The sequence below is a fragment of the Sciurus carolinensis genome, chromosome 5, assembly GCF_902686445.1.
Source record: "Sciurus carolinensis chromosome 5, mSciCar1.2, whole genome shotgun sequence".
In the NCBI taxonomy this organism is placed as follows: Eukaryota; Metazoa; Chordata; class Mammalia; order Rodentia; family Sciuridae; genus Sciurus; species Sciurus carolinensis.
In genome coordinates, this window is record NC_062217.1 from 122,672,012 (window position 1) to 122,693,100 (window position 21,089).

The 21,089-nt window shown below is 54.0% G+C and overlaps 1 protein-coding gene across 3 annotated transcripts in view; it reads left to right on the forward strand.

Moving 5' to 3' along the window:
* Slc29a3 (solute carrier family 29 member 3) overlaps positions 1 to 9,934 on the forward strand; it is a 33,857-nt gene extending 23,923 nt beyond the window's left edge. For all 3 annotated transcript variants that reach the window (XM_047551882.1, XM_047551881.1, XM_047551883.1), the window contains 3 exons: positions 1,037 to 1,263; positions 4,396 to 4,558; positions 8,750 to 9,934. In XM_047551882.1, the coding sequence (XP_047407838.1) occupies positions 1,037 to 1,263; positions 4,396 to 4,558; positions 8,750 to 9,404 (1,045 nt within the window). In that variant the 3' untranslated portion in view covers positions 9,405 to 9,934. The remainder of the gene's footprint in view (positions 1 to 1,036; positions 1,264 to 4,395; positions 4,559 to 8,749) is intronic.
* Positions 9,935 to 21,089: the final 11,155 nt, after the last annotated feature.

Genomic DNA, 21,089 nt, shown 5'->3' on the forward strand with positions numbered 1-21,089 from the left:
CTCCATCTCGCTCCTGCTCGTGTGCACGTATCTGTATTTTGTTTTTCTACCTTTCAAGTCTGTTTTTCTTTTATTACCCAGAAAAATCTGTGTGTATCTAATCTGGCCTTTCTCTCTCTCACGCCCCCGTCCCCCACGGGTTAGCGGGAAAACGAACTAAAGGTGCAGTCGGGTTTAGAGCTGAGTCTAATCTGATTTAAGCAGCCCTTGAGACGGTGGTCTCTCCCGGAATGAAATCGTGCGGTCCCCCGGCCTCCTTCCCGCTCTCCTCCAGGGCCCTTGGAGGCCTGGCGGGGGGCGGGGTGGCATCAGGGACACTCGGCCCCGGCCCTGGGCGGCACTAGCTCTGCCTCGGCTGCTGTCCTCACAGCTGAGACCATCCCGGGAGAGTCCAGCCCCGGCCCCCTGTGCCACGCCGCCCACTTCATCTCGGGGAGTTCATGGAGCGGCATTCTGACAGCTGGCTGGAGCCGTCCTCCGGGGCTCACAGCTGGGTGTCCTTGAACAAGTTCCTTAACCTCTCTGACCTCAGCTTCTCTAGCCATGGTGTAGAAGGGACTTAGCACGTGGAAGAGTGCCCAGCACAAATTAAGGACTATGTGAGTGGCTGCTGATGGCGATGATGATGACACCAGCCTTCTCCCCCACACCCCCACCCCCCGCCACCACTGTCAAGTTTCACAGGAAGCTCCTGGCACTAGACAAAGCCAGAAGGAGCACAGCCCCGGGGCAGGAGGAGCAGGGGGCTCAGCAGGCATCCCGACCCCACAGCAAAGTGTCCATAGAGACCCCGCTCCTGCTGCGCACTGCTCACCTCCCGGGAGCCCTGCTGCACCCCGAGGTGGCTCCTCCCACAGTGCAGGTGCAGAGGGGCAGCGGGGGCCACGCAGCCAGTGTGCAGGAAGGCAGGGCTCAAATACAGGCTCCTGGACGCAGAGTGGACAGTGCTGACCACCCAGCTCCCCTGCTTCTCCCAGCACCGCTCTTGAGCCCTGCTGGAGGGGGTGCCTAACCACTCCTGGTGTCCTCACTCCAGGGTTCCTGTCCGTGTCCGCGTCCTAGCCTCCCTGACCGTCACGCTGGCCATCTTCGTGGTGATGACGGTGCTGGTGAAGGTGGACACCTCCTCCTGGAGCCGAGGCTTCTTCGCCATCACCATTGTCTGCATGGCCATTGTCAGTGGCTCCTCCACCATCTTCAACAGCAGCGTCTACGGCCTGACGGGCTCCTTCCCCATGAGGAACGCGCAGGCGCTGATATCAGGTGAGCCGGGCCCTGGGGGCCGTGGGAAGGAGCCGGAGGTGAGCGCCTGGTGGTTTCTCCAGAAAAGGAAATGCATGCTAGGTGTAGTTCAGTTTCCTACTGGGGAACAAACCACCCCAAACTCAGTGGCCTGAAGTTGTTTATTTTGTGAGTAGCTTGGGCAGGCGTCGGCAGGCCAGTTCTCTGTCCTACATGGTGTCAGCTGGCCTAGCTGGACTGGGAGCTGGGAGCCACACTCAAGGTGGGTGCTCACCTGGCTGGCCTGCTGGTGCCTGCTGGAAGCTGGAGGCTGACCGGAGTAGGGCCAGAGAAGGGGGCTTCAGCTCCTCTCCACCTGGACCTCCCCGTGGCTGCTTGGGCTTCCTGGTGGCATGGTGTCCAGGTAGCAGGGTGTGCGTCCCCAAAGGCTCAGGCAGACCTTTGGTTTTGACCGACCCACATAGGATCACTTCCACCATAGCCATTAGTTCACCTAGACTCAGGACCACACAGACTCACAGGTCTCGGTGGGAGAGCTTGGAGATCTTACCAGAAGAGTTCAGGCAGGAAGGGAGACGCAGTTGCAGTCTTTAAGAAAACCAGTCTGCCTTCAACGCAGGGTTTCTGAAACCAGCCTCCCTTTCTTCCCTTCTCTCCTCCTTCCTGTTTCTCTTCTTTTCCTTTTTTTCTTTTCCTTTCTTGCCTTTCTCCACCCTTCTTTTCTCCTTTCCTCCTTTCTAACTGCCTTTTCTTCTTTCCAGTTTTATAGAGGACTTGCCTGGTAGCAGGGATTCAAAGATGAGCGAGACTGCATCCTCTCAGAGCTGATAGCCTAATGAATAAGTGCCTCGGGTCACCTGGACTTGGGCGTTGCGTGGGCTTCCTTATGCCTGGCAGGGATCAGCCCCTCTCCCAAAGTTTCTACGCAGATGCTGAGCCTGTTGTCAGGACCTTGGCTCTTTTGTCTCTGCCCCAGATGACCCCCCCAAGGTAAAACAGCTGGGTCAATCAGCTTCCTGCTTTCCCAGGAAATCACCATCCCCTAAAGCAAGCCTGGAGGCTCAGCCACTCCGTGTCCCCACACATCTCTGTCGTGCAGAGGAGTGCTTTAAACATTTGCCGACCTGAGAAGAATCATACAAAGACGATTCGCTGTGCCCATTAGGTCATGGTGCCAGGCGCTACGTGGCAGGGATGACAAGTACCTTGGCGAGCGGATACCCCCTCCCCACTGGGTGCCAGGGCCAGACATCACTAATAGATCCCTATCTTTCCTCCTGAGCCTCTAAATCCTTCTCAACACAGCACTTGAGGCAATTACTCTCACAGGATCAGAGTCGAGATGTGAGTTCTGGTCTGTTTGCCATCTTTGATATAGGATTAGGCTTCTGGCTCTATCCTGGGAAATCCTTGGGCCTAAAATAAAATAAAAATGAACCCGTTGCCGAGGTTCCTATATACAGTCAACAGGCCCCTAGCCGTGCTTCAGAAAGGCAGGTCTGTGGAGGGAAATGGCCATCAAACACTAATCCCCACTGCCGCCCCTGCCTGGCCTCTGACCCCTCAGCTCCCTCCACCCTGACACAGCCAGGAGGGCTTTTCAATGTGACTTCAGCCCTGCTGGCCACCTCCGCAGGAGCCAGTGGTCAAACCCCATGTATATGGGCAGGTGGCCCCTCGGTTTATCCTTCCCCAGCAACTCACCCAGAAATGAGTGAATTCTTCGGGAAGTTCATTTTGGACAAGGTGGAGGAACTTAGGGTGGAGGCTTCAGCATGTGTCATCCTGGGCCAGAAGCCGTCCTCATTACCGGGTGCAGACCCCACCCCAGGACATCCGAGGCCTCTCCATCTCCCAGAGCCCAGCACCCTTGATGGTGGACCCGTAGAGCCCCTCTGTGAATTCTGGGCGTGTTAGCATCTGAGGAACGATCCATTTGTTTTGTATGGGTGTTTTTTTAAACCCCTCATTTGCATGTATTTCCATAACTGATGAGATAAAAGTAGGGAGTCATGAAAGATGAGCTCCCGGAGGCCTGGTTTGTTGTTGATGATAAAATTGCAAATTCTCTCCAAGTTGGGAAAGGAGAGGGAAATCAATAGGCAGGGCCGTTAAGATCTCTCCTCCCGGCAGCAGCGGAACGTCTTACTGCGTCTAACCCCAGTTCCTAGGAAACGTCCAGGTGGGGATTACAGCTTCTCAGGAGTGGGCCCCCTCTTGGCAAAGGGTTTACCCTGTTGTCGCTGCTTTGATGTGGAAAGGACAGAAATAACCACAACCTAATTGGAAATCCGAGAGGATTTATTTGGAATTTGGCCCTTGTGGGCGCGTCAGGCACCATTCTGAGTGCTTTGCCTAGAATAATCCTTTCCCTCTTCAGGACAGTCCTGAGAGGGGGTGTTACCACACCCCCACTGTATAGATGGGGAAATGGAGGCAGAGAGCCTCCATGACTTAGCCGAGGTCACACAGCTAGAGGCAGCAGAGCTGAGACTGGACTGGGACTTGAGGTTCTGGTTCCAGAGTCTGTGCCAAGAATGCTCCTTGTGGGGGAGGGAGTGTGAGTGTGTAGGAGTGTGCCCGTGAGCATGTGTGTGCGCGTGTGTGCGCACACACGCTCATGCAGCGCCCACATGGGGATGATCCACAGCTGTCTTTGGGTACCGGGGAAAATTCTGTAGTCTTTAGCCCGGAAGGACTTCTGCAGGTGGAACAGCCTCCCAGGCAGCAGCTGACCTGTGTTGGAATGTCCCCTGAGCCTCTCCAGACTGTGTGCCAAGCGCAGAGGAAAGGAGATCTGGAGTCCTCTGAGATTTCTCTCCCTTGAATCTAAAATTTCAGGTCCTACTAGAAGGGCAGTAAAGAGAGATGGAGGTCAAGGGCCAGAGGGGAGGCCAGACGGGAAACAGACAGTGGGCCTCCTTGGAGGCCAAGTCCAGCAGAGAGCAGGGAGCTGGCCAGGGACCGGGAAGAGCCACACCCTCTGAAACCGCACAGGACCCACTCCTGTCTGCTCAGGGTACCGTGACAACGATGGCATCTTTCACATTGGAGGGATTTTATTTTGGAATGAGCAGAAAGTGGCCCAAGGCCTCGTTCCTCCCTCTGTCCTCTCCAACCGCCTCCACGGTGTCTGTCCTCTGCTCTCTGCAGGAGTAGCCATGGGAGGGACCATCAGCGCCGTGGCCTCGCTGGTGGACTTGGCGGCATCCAGGGACGTGACAGACAGCACCCTGGCCTTCTTCCTCACGGCGGCCGTCTTCCTCGGACTCTGCATGGGCCTCTACCTGCTCCTGCCCAGGCTGGAGTACTCCAGGTGTGGCCCACCTCTCGTCCGCCCTTCCCTGTTCTTAAGTGGACAGTTACAGCTTTGCAGCATCTGCTTGTGTTCGTCATCTGATTAGATCCTGTTTCCTTGGTTTTCTTTTGGGGGCGGGGGCCTTGGTCCTGAGCTACATCTTTACCACCGAGCTACATCTCCAGGCCTTTGTATTCTGTGTGTTGAGACAGGTCTCGCTAAGTTGCTAAGGCTGGCCGAGAACCTGCGATCCTCCCGCCTCAGCCTCCTGAGAGGCTGGGATTACAGGCTTGTCCGTTTCCTGTTTATTGCCCGCCCCCGCCCCGGGGTGAGCGTGGGGAGGGTGGACACTGGTGTGACTCTTGTCCTCTGTATCCCAGGGCTCACTGCCGCAGTCCTTCAGTCTATTGGCCTGGCCACCAGTGTGAGCTGGCTCCAAACAACTGGAGTCTGCAAGTTCAGGGACTGGGAAGGCAGTTGGTGGAAGGGTCCTGAGCGGTAATGACAACAAATCACAGCCCCCCGTTCACTAAACGCCCTCTGCTCCAGCAGCACGCTGGGCCTAGCTCAGTGTGACCCATCTCATTTAATGTTGTTCCTCTTAGGGTTGCTGTTATTTATTATTATTCCCAGGTAGAAATCAGAAAACCAAGGATCAGAGCAGTCAAGGTACTTACCTGAGTTCCACAGCCAGTAGGTAGCAGAGCCAGGGTTGGCAGGTATGTCCAGGCCTGTACTTCTCACCGCTCGCTGCCCTGTGGGGCGACTTTCCACCCTCAGGATCCCTCTTGGTGCCATGAGGGTCTCTCTTTTTTGTTCTCTCCAATTCCCCCTCTTCCTTTCTTGCTTTTAGTTGCTCTTTAAGAAACGAATCGAGCAGGTGCAGTGGCGCACGCCTGTCATCCCAGCAGCTCAGGAGGCTGAGGCAGGAGGGTTGTGAGTTCAAAGCCAACCTCAGCAACTTAGCGAGGCCCTAAGCAACTCAGTGAGACCCTGTCTCAAAATAAAATATTAAAAAAGAACAGGGGCATGGCTCAGTGGTTGAGGGTCCCTGGGTTCAATCCCTGGTATCAAAAAAAAAAAAAAAAAAAAAGAGAGAGAGAGAGAAAAAGAAGCCAGCCTTTGGCCTTCTCGTGTTACATCCTTTCCAGAGCATTTTTTAAGCCCTTCCTTATCTGATGTAGGAAGGCAGGATTCGTCCCCATTTCACAGGTGGAGATGCTGAGACTGAGAGGAGGCCAGGTGTGCCTGTGCCCGCAGCGTGAGCCGGCAGGGCTGGAAGACGCTGCCCTTCTCCAGCAGCCCACTCTGTGAGGCGGCCCTGGGAGCTAAGTAGTTCACAGGCCTATTTTTTGTTGGTTTACGATGAATTATTATTTTTACTATTATTATTACAGTTATGATTTTGTTGCTGTCAGGGACCTGACCGTGGGCTGTGTCGGGAGCCCAGTCGTACAACATCCCAGGTCTGTGGCCTCGAGGGTCTTCCCTCCTGCTTCAGCCCTCCTGCCCCTGTGAGGGTGTCCCCTTGTCAAACAAGCCCCGCCCTCACCAGGCCCTCCTTCCTCCAGGGTGGGCTGCTTCCCTTCTTGCAGGGTCAGGGTGGCTCACCACCTCAGCTGGCCTCAGAGGCGTCGGGGGAAGAGGACTCACGGTGGCCCCTGCAGGATCCCAGGCTGTGCAGACCTATGGGCCCCCAATTGCCCTGCTGTGGTTCCTGGGACCAGGCTGGCTCCCTGTCCCTGGGACCCACTCCACTGCCTGGTACCTTGTCCTGCTTATGAAATTCTTTTTGGGACCCCTGAAGGAACCAAGGTGCAGGAGAGTCCCCGTCCTACCGTTCCCCCGCAAACTGTTTCAGGGTGCTGTGGGTGTGTCTGTTCCCAGAAGCGGGTCCAACCTTTGGGACTTTGGGTACTAAAATCAGGCAGCCTTGGTTGGCCAGCCTGGGCACCAGTCTCATCTGGGCAGGCCCAGGCCTTGCGAGCCGAGCATGTGAGGCAGAGGCCTCCGGGCCGGGCCGCCTGTGCGGGCTTCTGCTTCTTTGTTGATTAAAACTCGGGCCAAGAGTCCTGGTCTGCAGGGCTCAGAGAGAGAGCTGCGCTCCCAGGGCTGCTCAGACTCCACCTGACTTGAAAGGAGCCCACGGTGCTGGGCTCAGGAGGAGAATTTGGAAGAACCTATGGGAAGAGTTTTGACCCAAGGAAGTTGGCGTGCAGTTCTTGGGGCAGACTGGAGGCCAGGACCTGGTGCTGAGCAGAGGGAAGCGGGGCTGTTCCTTTCCCTACATGTTGATTGTGAGACAAGATGGTTCAAGGCCAAAGCCCCCTGCTTCTGCCCACTGGCTGGGCAGCCGCAGGCTTCCAGGATGGGAAGACTGGCAAGAACTCGGAACCCTCAGAGCTCGGTAAAGCCTCCATCTTAGGAAGAAACCAAGGCCTGCCTGGCCTAAGGTCACACAGAGAGACAGAAGCAAGGCTGCAACCAAAACCCGGCTGTCACCAAGCTGTGGTTTTCCCCAACACACGTACCCCAAGCCCTGTATTTGAGTCGTGTTAATACAGTCAGCCTGTGTCTCCTGGCTTTCAGATACCTGAGGCACAGAGAGGTTTAGTGGCTCAGGCAAGGTCACATAGCAAGACCAAGTAACCCAAGCATAAATTGAGAAGATTGATGATATTCAGCATCAAGGGTATGGAGGCGAGACACTGTTACAGGCTACTTACTGGTTCTTTCAACCCATGTGTTTTTAGGGCTACTCTGCGTATACATTTAGCTAGAAACAAGCAAATGTGGTCCTTGCTCCAGGGAGCTATCTCCTGTAGAAGAAGACAGATGATGGGCTAACTAACTTGATGATTATAGATCCTGGTCAGAGTTTTGGAAAAATAAACAGGTACTCTCACAAACATTAACAGGGCAGGTTAGGCAGAGCGAGTGAGTAGTACAGGTCAGTAGTGAATTGGTACTTCTTATCTAGAAAGCAGCTTATGGATATTAATAGAAATTTTATGAATGAGAACTTTTTTATTATTATTATTGATATCAGGGATTGAATCCAGGGGCCCTCAACCACTGAGCCACATCCCCAGCCCTTTTTTATATTTTATTTTGAGACAGGGTCTCACTGAGTTTTAGAACCTCACTGATTGGCTGAGGCTGGCTTTGAACTCACGATCCTCCTGCCTCAGCCTCCCGAGCTGCTGGGATTATAGACATGCACCACCACGTCTGGCAGGTGCAAACTTTGCATCTGGCTCCTGTTCTAGACGTCCGCCCCATCCAAATACTAGGATACACGCACAAGGATTAAGTACAGGACATTACAGTACAGTTATTGTAACATAACTTGTAGTGAAAAATCGGGGCCAACCTAAAGGTCCATCACAGGGAAACAGTGACATCTTGCATACCTCGGCTGAACCATTGTGGGGCAGCATACCAGAGAGGAGACTGAGCATCAGGCGCCTCTGTGAAAGGATGGCCACAAGATGCAGTTCTGTAGGCAGTTATGCATATGCACTTACGAGTAAGTCGTGCATGACGCAGGCCGGTCTCTGATGCATTTGGATAGTATTTGTGTAATGTATTTATACTTTATACTGTTGCGGGAAAAGCTAACGTACACTTTGATCCCACTTTGGCCTCAGACACATATACCTGCGTGTTGGGTGCGTGTGTGTGGTTTTTGCAAGCACGTGGGACATGATCGACCAGGTTGCTAATGGCCAGTGCCACTCAGGAGGGGTCAAGCTGGGCGGAGACGAGGGTTCTCTTTCTACTCTATTGTTGCTCTTCTGTATTATTTCCGTTCCTTGCATCGATTATATGTTGCTTATATAATTTTTAAACTATGTTTTTGCTTACTATATTATTCTCTCTACCTCCTGCTCCAAAAAAAACCCCAGGTGAACAAGGACAGGAGCCCCCACTCATGTGGTGGTCAGCATTGCTTCCCTCTGTCCCTCAAGCACAGCTGCACCACTGGCCTAGGGCCTGGAGTCAGCCTGGTAGGCAGACCCGCGACGGCCTGGGTCCCCTCCTGTGGCCACTGCACACAGCCTATGCATTGATGAGGGAATCCAGGCTGCTGGGCCTAAAGTGCTGCCCTGGGCACCCTGTGCAACTGTGCAGACTCCGGGGTCTCTCCCTGGAAAGCCAGGTGACCTCCACGGTGGCCCGCTGACCACACAGCTCTCCTCCCTGCAGGTACTACATGAGGCCCATGTTTCCAGCCCATGTGTTTTCTGGTGAAGAGGCTCCACCCCAGGACTCCGCCAGCACCCCCTTGGTGGCCCCCGGATCCAGCGGGTCCCACATGCCACCGCTGCGCCCCATCCTGAAGAAGACGGGTGGCCTGGGCTTCTGTGTGGTCTACCTCTTCCTCATCACCAGCCTCGTCTTCCCCGCCGTCTGCACCAGCATCGAGTCCCTGCACAAGGGCTCAGGCTCCCCGTGGGCCACCACCTTCTTCGTGCCCCTCACCGCTTTCCTCGTGTACAACTTTGCCGACCTGTGCGGCCGGCAGGTCACGGCCTGGGTCCAGGTGCCAGGTCCCAAGAGCAAGGTGCTGCTCGGCCTGGTCCTGCTGCGCACCGGCCTGGTCCCCCTGTTCGTCCTCTGCAACTACCAGCCCCGCCGCCACCTGACCACCGTGGTCTTCCAGTCGGACATCTACCCCGTCCTCCTCACCTGCCTCCTGGGACTGAGCAACGGCTACCTCGGCACCCTGGCTCTCATCTACGGGCCCAAGATCGTGCCCCGGGAGCTGGCCGAGGCCACGGGAGTGGTGATGGCCTTCTACATGGCCACGGGCTTGGTGCTGGGCTCCGCCTGCTCGGCCCTCCTGGTGCACCTCATCTAGGGCAGGCGGCAGGACGTCGGGGCTGCCTGAGGCTCTGGAGCCCCCGGAGCCGGGGCACGAGGAGGATGGGGCTGGCATCTTGCTGGGCGGAGGGCCCGGCAACGCGGCTCCTCTGCTGGAACGCCAGGTGGTGCAAGGGAGAGGTCCCCCACCGCAGCATGACACCTGGGAGACGTCTGAAGACGACGCCTTTAAAGAGGGGCTTCTGCCTCCTAGCGGGTGGGTCACTCGCTGTCCACTCCGAGCTGTCACCCGGTCAGAACCTGGTTTGGCTCCACCTTCTCCCTTCTGGCCAAGGGCTCCCTGGGGTGGCCAGGGATCCAAGCCCGCACTGCCCCTGCCTTTTGTCAGGAGAGCAGCCACCACCCAGACCCGGAACCCAGGAAGACTGGGCTCCCGAGCGCCCCCTGTGCCCGGGACTGAGCAGGTCGGCGCCTGGCCTTGTGGGTGACCGCCTGGATCAGGACAGGGTCTTTCCGTATTAATGTTTACAACCGTTGGTTCAAGGGCACAATAAATACTGGGGTATTGAGCGTAAGCCTCATTGGTGTTCTTATTAGTCAGGGTCTTGGCAGGAAGCAACACACTAATCTTGGGTGATTTGTGAGGATTTCTGGGTTTTTTGTTTTGTCTTGTTTTTTTAGAACTGGGGATTGGACCCAGGGGTGCTTTCCCACTGAGCCACATCCCCGGCCCTTTTTTATTTTTTATTTTGAGACGGGGTCTTGCCGTATTTCTTAGGGCCTCACTAAGTGGCCAAGGCTGGCGCTTTGAACTTGTGACCCTCCGACCTTGGCCCTCTGAGTTGCTGGGATGACAGGCATTATCAACCTGCCAGGAGATGTGGGTATATTTTAAGAGCAGGCACGGGAACCCCAAGGGTTGTGTGTGGGCTCTCCGAGAACCAGGCAGTGGGGCTCTTGGTCCCCAGGCCTGCAGCCGGGCAGGGAGCCTGCCCTTCCAGGACCTGGAGATGTGACCTCTCTTGGGGATGAAGAGAGTCATGTCCAGCCCAATGTAACCTGCAGGAGGAGGTTGAAGCAAGAAATTCCCTCCCTTCCCGCCTGCTCTCCAAGCCCCTGTGGACCCAGCTAGAGCCGCAGCAGATGGGGTGAGCGGAGGAAGGACTGGAGGGGCTGGAAGACGTGAGCCCAGGCTCGCCATGGCTGGGCCACCGGCACTTGGCTGTCGCGTTCTTCGGTTTGCTGTTTATGACAATCACTGGAGCTCTGGCGCTTTGGTCAGCAAACCGGTGTTGCTTTGTCCTGGGTGTCTGTGTACATTGAGGCTGTTTCGAAAGACAACCAGTGAAGCTGGGCATGGTGCCACGCACCTGTAATCCCAGCTACCCAGGAGGCTGAGGCAGGAGGATCGCAAGTTTAAGGCCAACCTCAGCAACTAAGCGAGGCCCCCAGCAAGTTAGTGAGGCCCTGTCTCTAAATAAAACAACAGGGCTGGGGATGTGGCTCAGTGGTTAAGGACCCCCAGTACAACAAATAAATTTTTAAAGAAAGACGACTGATCCCCAGACTCTCTGCCCCACACCATAGATGACCGGGGTCCTCTTCATTAGTCACACTCCCCATGAAGAGTTTTGCAGGTCCCTCCCAGGTTCCCACAAGGCTGTTCTTGGGGAAAGAGGCGGCTTGGGGGTCAGGGAGATGGGGACTTGGTAAGACCAAGCGCCCTGAAGACTTGCAGAAGGAGCAGCACTTTGCCCCCAGAGGTGGCCACCCGAGAGTGTGCGCCAGTCCTCTGGAGAGGCGCTGGCCCCGTGGTGTCCTGCTACTCCTGATTAAACTGGAAAGCCACCCTCCTAATCCACCTGGTGGCAGCAGCTTAAGTGCCGGTGTCTCAGCTGGGTTCACACCCCCTCTCCACAGCCAGGGAATTGAAGAAGAACCCCTGAAAGGTTTTCTAAATTTGGAACCAAAAAAACCCAGTGCCCTCCCAGGCTTCACAGGGGCCCAAAACCCCGGGAAGGTCTGGGGCGCCGCCTCCCTGGGGACCCGTTTCTAGCTGTTTGAAAGTAAAGCAGCATCTCTGAGCTCCAGATCGGGACCACCCTGGACTAACTGGAAGGCAGCAGCGTTAGAGACATGATTTCTTGTTAGCATGGAGCCAAGCTGGGAGAAGGTGGCAGCCACCACGAAGCAGCACCAAGACAAGGGACAAAATCAGTGCCCACCTCGCGGTTGAGAAGCCGTGGCTAGCTGGCAGGGGCCGGCAGCTTGGTGGTGAAGTATGACTCACCTTGGTGGTCAGATCACAAAAGATCACACATACCCCAGGGAGGGAGGAAGGGAAATGAAAATGCAAGCCCAAGCAGCAGGGGAGACTGGCGTTCAGGGTCCCGCGCCCCCTTCACGGTGGTCTGGCTGCTCTGCTCTGGGTGTCAAGCCCCGTGTGACCCGTGAGCTCCCACATTTGAAGGGGATGAACAAAACTGTAAAGAGAAGGGGAGTTTTCGCTGTGAGAGGGGGAGCAGTCCCTTTGTCCCCCAGTCCTCTAACCCCGAGGGGCAGTTTGGGAGCACACTTTGCTTAGTCCCTCACCCTGCGATTCCATTTCCTCCTTGCATTTATCACAGGGAGCCTCGGTCACGGAGCCTTGGTCACCTGCTAGCACTTGGCAGGTACTTCTAAGGAAACACTGGGTCCTGTGTGCGTGGGGGCCTGAGGGGACCTGGGGGGACCTAGGGGGCCCCGAGCCAAGGGTCTCACTAGCAAAGCCCCTCTTTCCGCCGCTTGCCACTCGTACTCCAGGGAGGCTCCAGCCTCCAATCAGCCCGCTGAGTGTGACATGGGAGGGGCTCATCCGGGACCCCAGCCCCTGGCCCGGCTGACGTGCTTCATTCCTCTTGAGCTGAAGCGCAAAGCCCAGAGCCGCTTCAGCGCTGTGAAGTGTCCAGTGTGTTCACCACCGCACGCGCCCACGGCCGCAGCTCTGCTGGTGCGGGAAGTGCCCAAGACCTGGGTCCTGCTGCCCTTCATGCACTGGCTGCAGCCGGGCCAGGTCCCAGGCCGGCTTTGACCCTAGCAGGTGGGAGCTGGGACTGGTAATGTGGCCCCAGACCCAGGGTCCAGCACAGCTGCTCTAACCTGCTGCTCAGATTCCTGGCCCAACACTGCCCTGGGCTAATTCCCCATCCGTTGATGAACCCAGGGAGGCTCAGAGAGGTTAAGTAACTTTCCCAGTCATTCAGCTACTAAAAGTCTAGGACAGTAGTAATCAAACCTGGGTCTTTCTAAACTTAGAAATCCTTACCCACCCTGCCCTCTTGTTCCCCTGGTTGAGCCAGAACTTCCTCTTTGGTTCTTGACACCTGTCTCCCTTTTCCTTTCTCCAAAAGCCCTTGTTAGACTTCTGTGCCAGGTGGATGTACTGCCCAGAACCTTGACACTAGCCCAGGTCTAAGTTGATGTGTCCAGGTAACTGGCCCCAGCGGGATGGGCCCCCCAGATCCAGACCCTGGCCCAGAGCAGGCTCCCTCTTACCTCTTCCTCTTGGTTATAGATCTTGGGCTGCCGTCAGGCCCTGACCCCTGTCAGTCCAGACCCCAGGCCCTGCCCCTCCTACTCCTATTACAGAGTCCAAGGCTAGAAGCCCATCTCTGGACATCCCCATAAATCAGGTTTGGCCACTTACCCCCAAAATACAAATGGAAAAGGTAATGGTAAAAAGCAGGAGCGGACTTTAATCACTACCGCCACACTGGGCGGGCAACTGAGGCCAGGCCTCTCAGGCCCAGCTTCCGGCTGCTGACGTGAGCTTCAGGTTTAAATGGAGGAAGACTTGAGGCAGAGCCAAGAGGTGTGCGCGACTCAGCGGTCTTGGTCAGGCTGTGGTCTGGTTGGTTCCGATCTCTGTTCTGGCTCTGCGAGGTGACTCCAGAGAAGCCCTACTGGCTGCGGGGCCATCTCATTTGCTTCCCAGGATATTTACCTACATGGCCCATGATCCTGGAAGGGTGGGCGATTCACTTCCCATGAGGCGATTGCTTCTGGGTAAGTGGGACGTCACCACGGGGTGATCCGCTTGCAAGACTGTGGTTCCTGGAAGGTGTAGGAAAATGACCGGAGACTTCTAGGTGCCACTCCGGGGGTCCCAGACCTGGAAGTCTGAAAAATACCTTTGTGACTCTTACCTTGGTGCCCCCAGTCTTGAAGGGGGATGAGATGAGTTGGGTGAATTTAGGGCTAATCGACCTTGTCCTACCAGCTTTCAGATGAACACTCCTTAAATTATCAGCATACCCACACGCAGCGCTGAGCAGGACTCTGCAGACAGACAGAAAATACAGAGACACCACGCTTTTATTCTGCTTTAAGGTCCCCATTGGGCATCTGCAGGCCCAAAGTGAGGAGGCGGTGTTTTGAGCAAAGGCAGCCTCTCATTCTCTGGGATCCTGGCTGTGTGGCTGCCGGCAAGTTCAGCTCCACCTCCTGTCTCTCATCTGAACCGTCGGCCTGAACGCCGTCCCGGCCGCTCATCTGCTTATTACGATGCAGGAGGAAGGCAGGGAGGAGCCTGGGAAGGGAGCCTGGAGCGTGGACGCGTTTCGTGCCTCCCCATCCCCACGTCCACGTGTTGACGTGGCAGCCCACAAGGTAATGGCATTAAGAGACTGGGACTTTCGAAGGTCAGCAGATAAAGAGGGCAGAGTCCTTGCGAATGGGAACAACGATCTTGCAAAGGAGGTCCAAGAGAACTGTCTCCCAACTCCTGGCCTTCTTCCATCATGTGAGAGCAAAGTGAGAAGGTGGCCATCTGGGAACTGGGGAGACCCTCACCAGATATAAACCTGCTGCACGCTGGATCTTGGACTTTGCAGCCTCCAGAATGGCAAGAAATATTTTTCTGTTGTTTCTAAGTCAACAGAAACAGGTCATTTTTGTTAGAGCAGCCTGAACAAACGAAGACTGACCTTGGTACCAAGAGTGGGATGCTTTTGTAACAAATAGCGGAAAACGTGGAAGTCCCTTTAGAATGGGGCAATTAGAGGTGGGAATTTTTGTGATGCAGGGTCTGAAAGTCCTCCACTGCCGTGAACAGACCTTTGAGAGCAATTCTGGTGAGGACTCGGAAGGAAGAGAGGAGAGGCAGAAAGGAAGTGTGAATCTCAGAGAATTCCCGAGCAATCCTGGACAGAATATTGGGATGGGTGGTGAAGCCCATTCTGGTCAACTCTTGAGCAGAAACAGAAATGGAGAAATGGTCCTTGTTGTAAAGTGACAAAGAACTTGCCTGGCTTGTGTTTGTGTTCTAGTTTTTCATTGCTTGGGAGTGATGAAGTTGGATGCTTAGCTGAGGAAATTTCCTTTCTTTCCTATTTTTAAAATGTGTTCCTTTTAGATATACACCACAGTAGAGTGTGTTTTGACATATCACACATACATGGAGTATAACTTCCCGTTCTTGTGGTTGCACATGATGTGGAGTCACACTGGCCGTGTATTCATATATGAACATAGGAAAGTTCATTCTATCGTCTTTCCCATTTCCGTCCCCCCTCCCTTCATCCCCCTTTGTCTGATCCAGTGAACTTCTATTCTCCCCCCACCCCCACATTGTGTGTAAGCATCCACGTATCAGAAAGAACATTCATTCAGCCTTTGGTTTTTTGGGACTGGTTTATTTCACTTAGTATGATAGTCTCCAGTTCTATCGTTTGCCGGCAAATGCCAGAATTTCATCCTTTTTATGGTTGAGTAATTACTCTGGTTGAGTAATCACATTTTCTCTATCCACTCATCTATTGAAGGGCTTCTAGGTTGGTTCCATAGTTTCGTTATTGTGAATTGAGCAGCTATGAACATTGATGTGGCTGCGTCACTGTAGTATGCTGATTTTAAGTCCTTTGGGTATAGGCCAAGGAATGGGATAGCTGGGTTAGTTGAGGACATTTCTAAGCAATGTATTGAAGGAGGCTTGACTCCTCCTGACCGCTTATAGTAAAACTCAAGAAATGACATGAAGATGCAATTGTTAAGTAAAAAGGAAGGGAAAACTTAAAAACTAGGAAAATTCTCAGCCTGTCAATATTGCATATAATGAGAACGCTAACAGAGGGTGAAGCAGCTCATCGATAAGGAGATTGATTGATTAGTCTGGCCCAGCAACCCGACCTGGGCTGAGGGGGCTACAACTTTAAGGCTCTGCAAGTCACCTGGCTTCTGCGCAGCTCCGGTCCTATAGCTGGGTATGGTCTCCATCTACTTCAGAGTGAAGGGAGGCACCAGCCGTGGAGCACCGGCTCAGGAAACCCTGCGAGGTAGGTCTCTCATCCCCATCTCACAGATGAGGAAACTGAGACCCAGAAGAGCTAAGTCAGGAAGCACTGGGGTTCAGACCAGGGCTCTGAGGCTCCGAAGTCTGTATTCTTTCTGTCCCCACTGCTGCTTTAGAAGATTGGGAGGGGAATTTTCTCTCAGTTCATTTAAAAGGTTTACAGATACAAGGACCCGGGGGCACCTGCAGGGAGGGATGTGTAGGGAGGGGGCGGGACAGAGACTGGACAAACTTGTCCAGGCTACATCAGTGGTCAGCCGTCCTCAGTGTCAGGCACAGGGTCACTGGTCACCAGTAACCAAGGCTGAGGGTTTTCTAGACACTTGAAGCATAAGAATCTCCAAGGCAGGGGCAGGGTTTACAGGGCATGTGACAAGGCAGAGAACGTCCCCATGTGGCCCTCAAGTGCCAGCATGCCAGGGAGCCACGGGTGGGGCCCACTTTCTGGGCACAGAGAGCAGTATGGGTTTCCAGGATGACCACACCCTCCTGACTGAAAGGGCACACGTGGAGTTGGAAGGACCCCTGAGTCACCACAGCCAGCCCCTGGCTGCAGGCAGGACTACATCTGAGCTGGCCCCAGGCCTGAGCTGACTCGTGGGGACGGAGACACGCAGGCTCACAGCCACTTAGCACCCTCTGGGCAGCTCTTACTCTGGAAAGAGCCCCCGTTCCCAGCCTGGGTCTCGCTCGCTGCGCCCTAGACAGCCTCCTCCCTGTGGCTCTGGCCCAGCCCACCCGCGGCTGAAGGAGGGCAGAGCATTCCGTGCTCCTGGGTTAGCGGTATGTTCTTCCTGCTTTCTTCTAAGCCACGGACACAGTGACAAGCTGGAGTCCCTGAGTGCCATGAGGGGTTCATGGACCCCCGAGGTCTTAAGCAGAAGTGCCTGTACTCCCCCGGGGGGAGGAGCCCTGGCACTCATCCGATCGTCAAAGGGATCCACATGGTAGGAGGCATCGAGCCCTAGGTGCCGAGCTACCATCCTGTGCAGTGTGGAGCTGGAACCAGGCTGTCTGACTGGGAACCAGGCTTTCCTGTCAGTCAGTGACCTAGGGTGCGTCTCCCTGTGTTTAGTACTGGGGACTGAACCCAGGGGCATGCCACCGCCGAGCTATATCCCCAGGCCTTTTTTATTATTTTGAGACAGGGTCTCCCTAAGTTGCCCAGACCAGCCTTGAACTTCCCATCCTCCTGCCTCAGCCTCTGGAGTGCTAGGATTACTGGCGTGCGCCACGCGCCCAATTGAGGCTGTGCTCTAGAGAAGCAGGAGAATAAACCAGATCTACCCAGTTTTGGTCCTGGGTAAGTAGGGAGAACCGATTATAGACCCCTGGATGCAGGAAGTGGTTTTGGGCATGAGTCAGAAGCCACATGTGTGAAATGCCTGACACTCTGGCCTCTTAGCATCTCCCTGTGGCCTTCCTGAGTCCTGCTGACTGATTTGATGTGTGGAGAAACAGAGGAACAGCTGCCTACTGGGCCAAGTGTGTGAATGCAGACTCTCACTTAATCCGGTCACACCACCAGCAACTATCATCAACCCCACTTCAGAGGAGCCTGAGACGCAGGCACACAGCTGCGTGCGGCACAGCCGAGCGTCAAATCCAGTCTGCCTGCCTCCAGGACTCCTGGCTATTACCACCGCAGCGGTGTGTCTCATAATCCCCAGGAGAGCTGGGTAGATGGCAGAGGGCGGATTCCACCCCGCACCTCCCGTCCCCGGAGTTTGCAATCCCAGACGACTGGGCTGGGACCCGTCCTTGCATCTCTGATAAGTTCCCAGGTGATGCTGCTGCTGCTGGTCTGAATCCCGCTTCCAAGAACTCCTGACGAAGGGTTGTCAGGAGTCACATGGGGCCTGGGGAGACAGCGAGGGCTTCATCTGCTCCTGTTCCAGCTGAGGGCTCGGGGCTGGAGAGTCTTCAAAGGGGATAAAGCCTCGTGGCCCCTCACTTAGCCTTCCTGCAGCCTGGGCACTGGAAGCTCCAGACGCATCCTTTCCACCGGCCCCCAAGAGTGGCACCCAGTGGCTGTGCTCCTGGGTTGCCTCTTAACCATCTGCTTCCTTCACTGAGACCTTCCCCCATAAATATTCGGGGGGAAGGGGCGAGAAAGGGTGAGTTCCAGGGGCAAGTCTGAGACAGCAGCTGGCGGAGCTGTGGTCTCACCCCCTGGCAGGCATGTATGGAACTGGGGAGTGTGTGTCGCAGGGTGCAGAGCCTCCTGCCAGGGCTGGGGTCACACCTCCTACCTGTTCTCTGGAGTTCATTAGCTGCTAAGGTGATGTTCACTGTTTTTCATTTTGCTGAGTCTTTGCTGAGACTCAAAAAGGGAAATGAGCCATTACCAAACAGCAACTTTTTGAAACAGAAACTGAATTGATTGCATTTTCTAATAATGTTTTGTGAGCTAGGAATGCAGAAGTCTGGCCTTGCTTTATCATCGTTATCTTTCCAGAGTGAGCTGTCTGGGACTTGCCTTCTGTTTATAAAGCTCCCAGAGAAGGGAATGGGGGTGGGGGAAGGGAAAAGGAGCTTGTAGGACAGAGGGGACACGACAGCCTGGAGTTTGTGGCCTTTTCCCCTTCTGGACCTTGCTCCACGTACCTGGGACTCCTGGACTCTTTGCCCAAATGGCCTTGAACATGTAATGAAGGCTCAGGGGGCCTTTCCCAAGTGCAGATGTTCATGGCGCTCTCGGGCACGACGGGTGGCTGTTGCAGGTGGTGCAGGTCAGGACGTATGGGTTGGGGTGTCTACACGTGTGCGTGGGAGGCCTCTCTAGATGTGGGACTGAGCCAAACTCAGAGACTCTAGATTCAAAGCTGACCTTCCAGGTAGTTATAAAGCTCTGTATGTGGAGGAAGAAACCATGTGTTTCAAGTATGTTACAAGGTGTGTGATTACCTATGGAGATGCAGGGAATAAGGACTTCTATTTGTACTCTTGTCCTGGACCCATAAAAGTTCTCTTTCATTTCTCGAAGTTTGAATTCCCTTCCTTGGCGTCGGATGAAGTCTCCATATGTGCCCCCCTCCTAATTCCCTCTCCTCTCTTTCTAAGTAGCCAAAACTGTGCCATATTAGGGAACGCAGACAGGATTAGCAGAGATCAGTAGGGACCACAGAACTGCCTTCTCTTCCTTAGCCATATCTCCTCCTCTAGGGACATGCCCGACAGCCCATGGGCGGGGACCATTCATCCACTGTAGGCAATGGCTGGTCTCTTTTTTGTCTTCTAGTAGATTCTGTATTACTTACAGTAAGAAGAGCCAACTCCACATTGCTGCCCCCATGACAATCCCTGACACACGGCACTAGATGGTTCTATGGGAAGTCCTGAGCTCCATCTGTGTGTGTGGTGGAGTCGGGGTGGCAGGGAGCAGCCCCTAGGAGCCTAGATATTTGTTCAGGGAGAAACTACAGGAAGAGTGGTTCTGCCTGACCCCATCAGCATCTTGGAAGGGTGTATGTGCTTAGTTGGCACAAGGGAAAAATCAGTGGGTAAAGGGTGGCAGCCAGCAGCATCACCACCATGAGTTGGGGCCCTTTCTGGATCGCCTGCCTCTTCCTTGGTTGTTCTTGGTGTCCTCATCCACATGTTGTTACAAGTGACACTGTCCCCCAATGTTTCTGTCCTACCCATGCACCCCGTGGCAGTGCAGAGACTCTAACCCAGAAGCGGGGTTGCCGTCTCTGTGAGTTAAGCCCCTCTTGCCCCAGGAAGTCAGCCAGGAACCGCTGCTCCCACTTACTTCCTTGGGGCCCGGGAAGATGCAGGAGTAGTCAGCCAATAGCTTTTGGTGTACACCAAATTCTGGTGACCAGGTCCACCTGTGCCTGAGTGGGAGGCTTGTGGTGGACCAGCTGGGACAGACCTCCTCTCCCCACTGTCCCACAGGCCCTAAGAGAATCAGAGCAAATGCTGGACGCCAGCGTGAGTACGGGAGGCTCCAGCCATCTTGGCACTGTTTTTCCAAGGGTGGAAAGTGAACTCCTGGTGGTGTGCTGGGTGACCTCAGGTGCTACCAGGCAGAGTGTTAAACAGACTCTTGGCACGTGGATATTCTTCCCTTTCAGTTCTTTCAACCCTGATTACCCGTAGGAGAAATTTTCAGCTTAGCACTTGAATTTGCTAACATCTTGCTAAAACTGGGTATTCTCTCCTTTTTAACAAGTAATCAGGCCTTACTTCAAGGTCTTGCCTGCTAGAATTGAAAACAATGCTTTTATTTGTATTTCTTTCTTTCTTATCTTCTATTTGTGACAGTTTAGTTTTCCACTAAAAGGATGCGCACTCTCTCTCTGTGTGTGTGTGTGTGTGTGTGTGTGTGTATACACTTTTTAAAAAGTGACTGTCAAGTCACGCACTGTGGCACATACCTGTAATCCCAGTGGCTCAGGAGGCTGAGGCAGGAAGATTGCAAGTTCAAAGCCAGGCTCAACAACTTAGCAAGGCCCTCAGCAAGACTCTCTCTCTAAATGAAATATAAAAATGGACTGGGATGTGGCTCAGTGATTAAGTGACTCTGGGTTCAATCTGGTACCAAAAAAAAAAAAAAAAAAAGGAAATGTAAGTAAAACAATTGAGTTAAAAATATTCAATTAAAAAATGCAGGTGGTTCCTTGGAGATCACAAATATCATTCAAGTTTATCATGAGATCCAGGCAGAAGTCTCCAAACCCCAGAATGATGTATTGCACATTTAGGAAGAACACAGACAGCTGTCCACCCTCAAAACCAGATTGGCAGGCTAGCCAAGTTCTCCCTTTTAAATTTAGAACCCCATTAACAAGAGTCCCCGTTTCCTGATTGATGTTTTCACTATTTCCATTTTAGCCAAGCAAAGTAAGAACTTCGAGGATTACTGATGGTCCCCTTTAAATTTGGGACCATTTTAAAATTTAGTCGCTGTTTTCAGAAGTGAAGGGCTTCACCCATGGATCTAGTTGAAACTGGAAGACAGGACAGGAAGGGGTAAAAATAGATGTGGACAGAAGTGTAAGAAGGAAGTAGAGAACACAAGCCAAAGCAGTGTGAGCTTTTTTAAGGACTTGAAACTCTGGGGAGTGGTAGGAACAAATCCCAGGTTGTCCCTTTCCTAAGCGGACAGAGCAGTGTGACAACTTGCTGACCAAAGCCGCTCTTGCATATGATTAGTACTTGTTAGAACTACTATGATGATCGACCCACTAATTTCACCTGGGCAGTTAGTAGGTGAAGGGCTCCAGGCTAAGACCTGATATCCTGCCCTCCATCCTCAAAAGAAGTCTCTAAATAGACTCTGAAGATGTACCATCTGGCATTGGAAATCTGGCCCTTTTGGGCTGTGCGAGTCAGGGCAAATTAAAATCTTCCCTGAACCTCATCTTCCCAGTCTACTCAATGGAAATA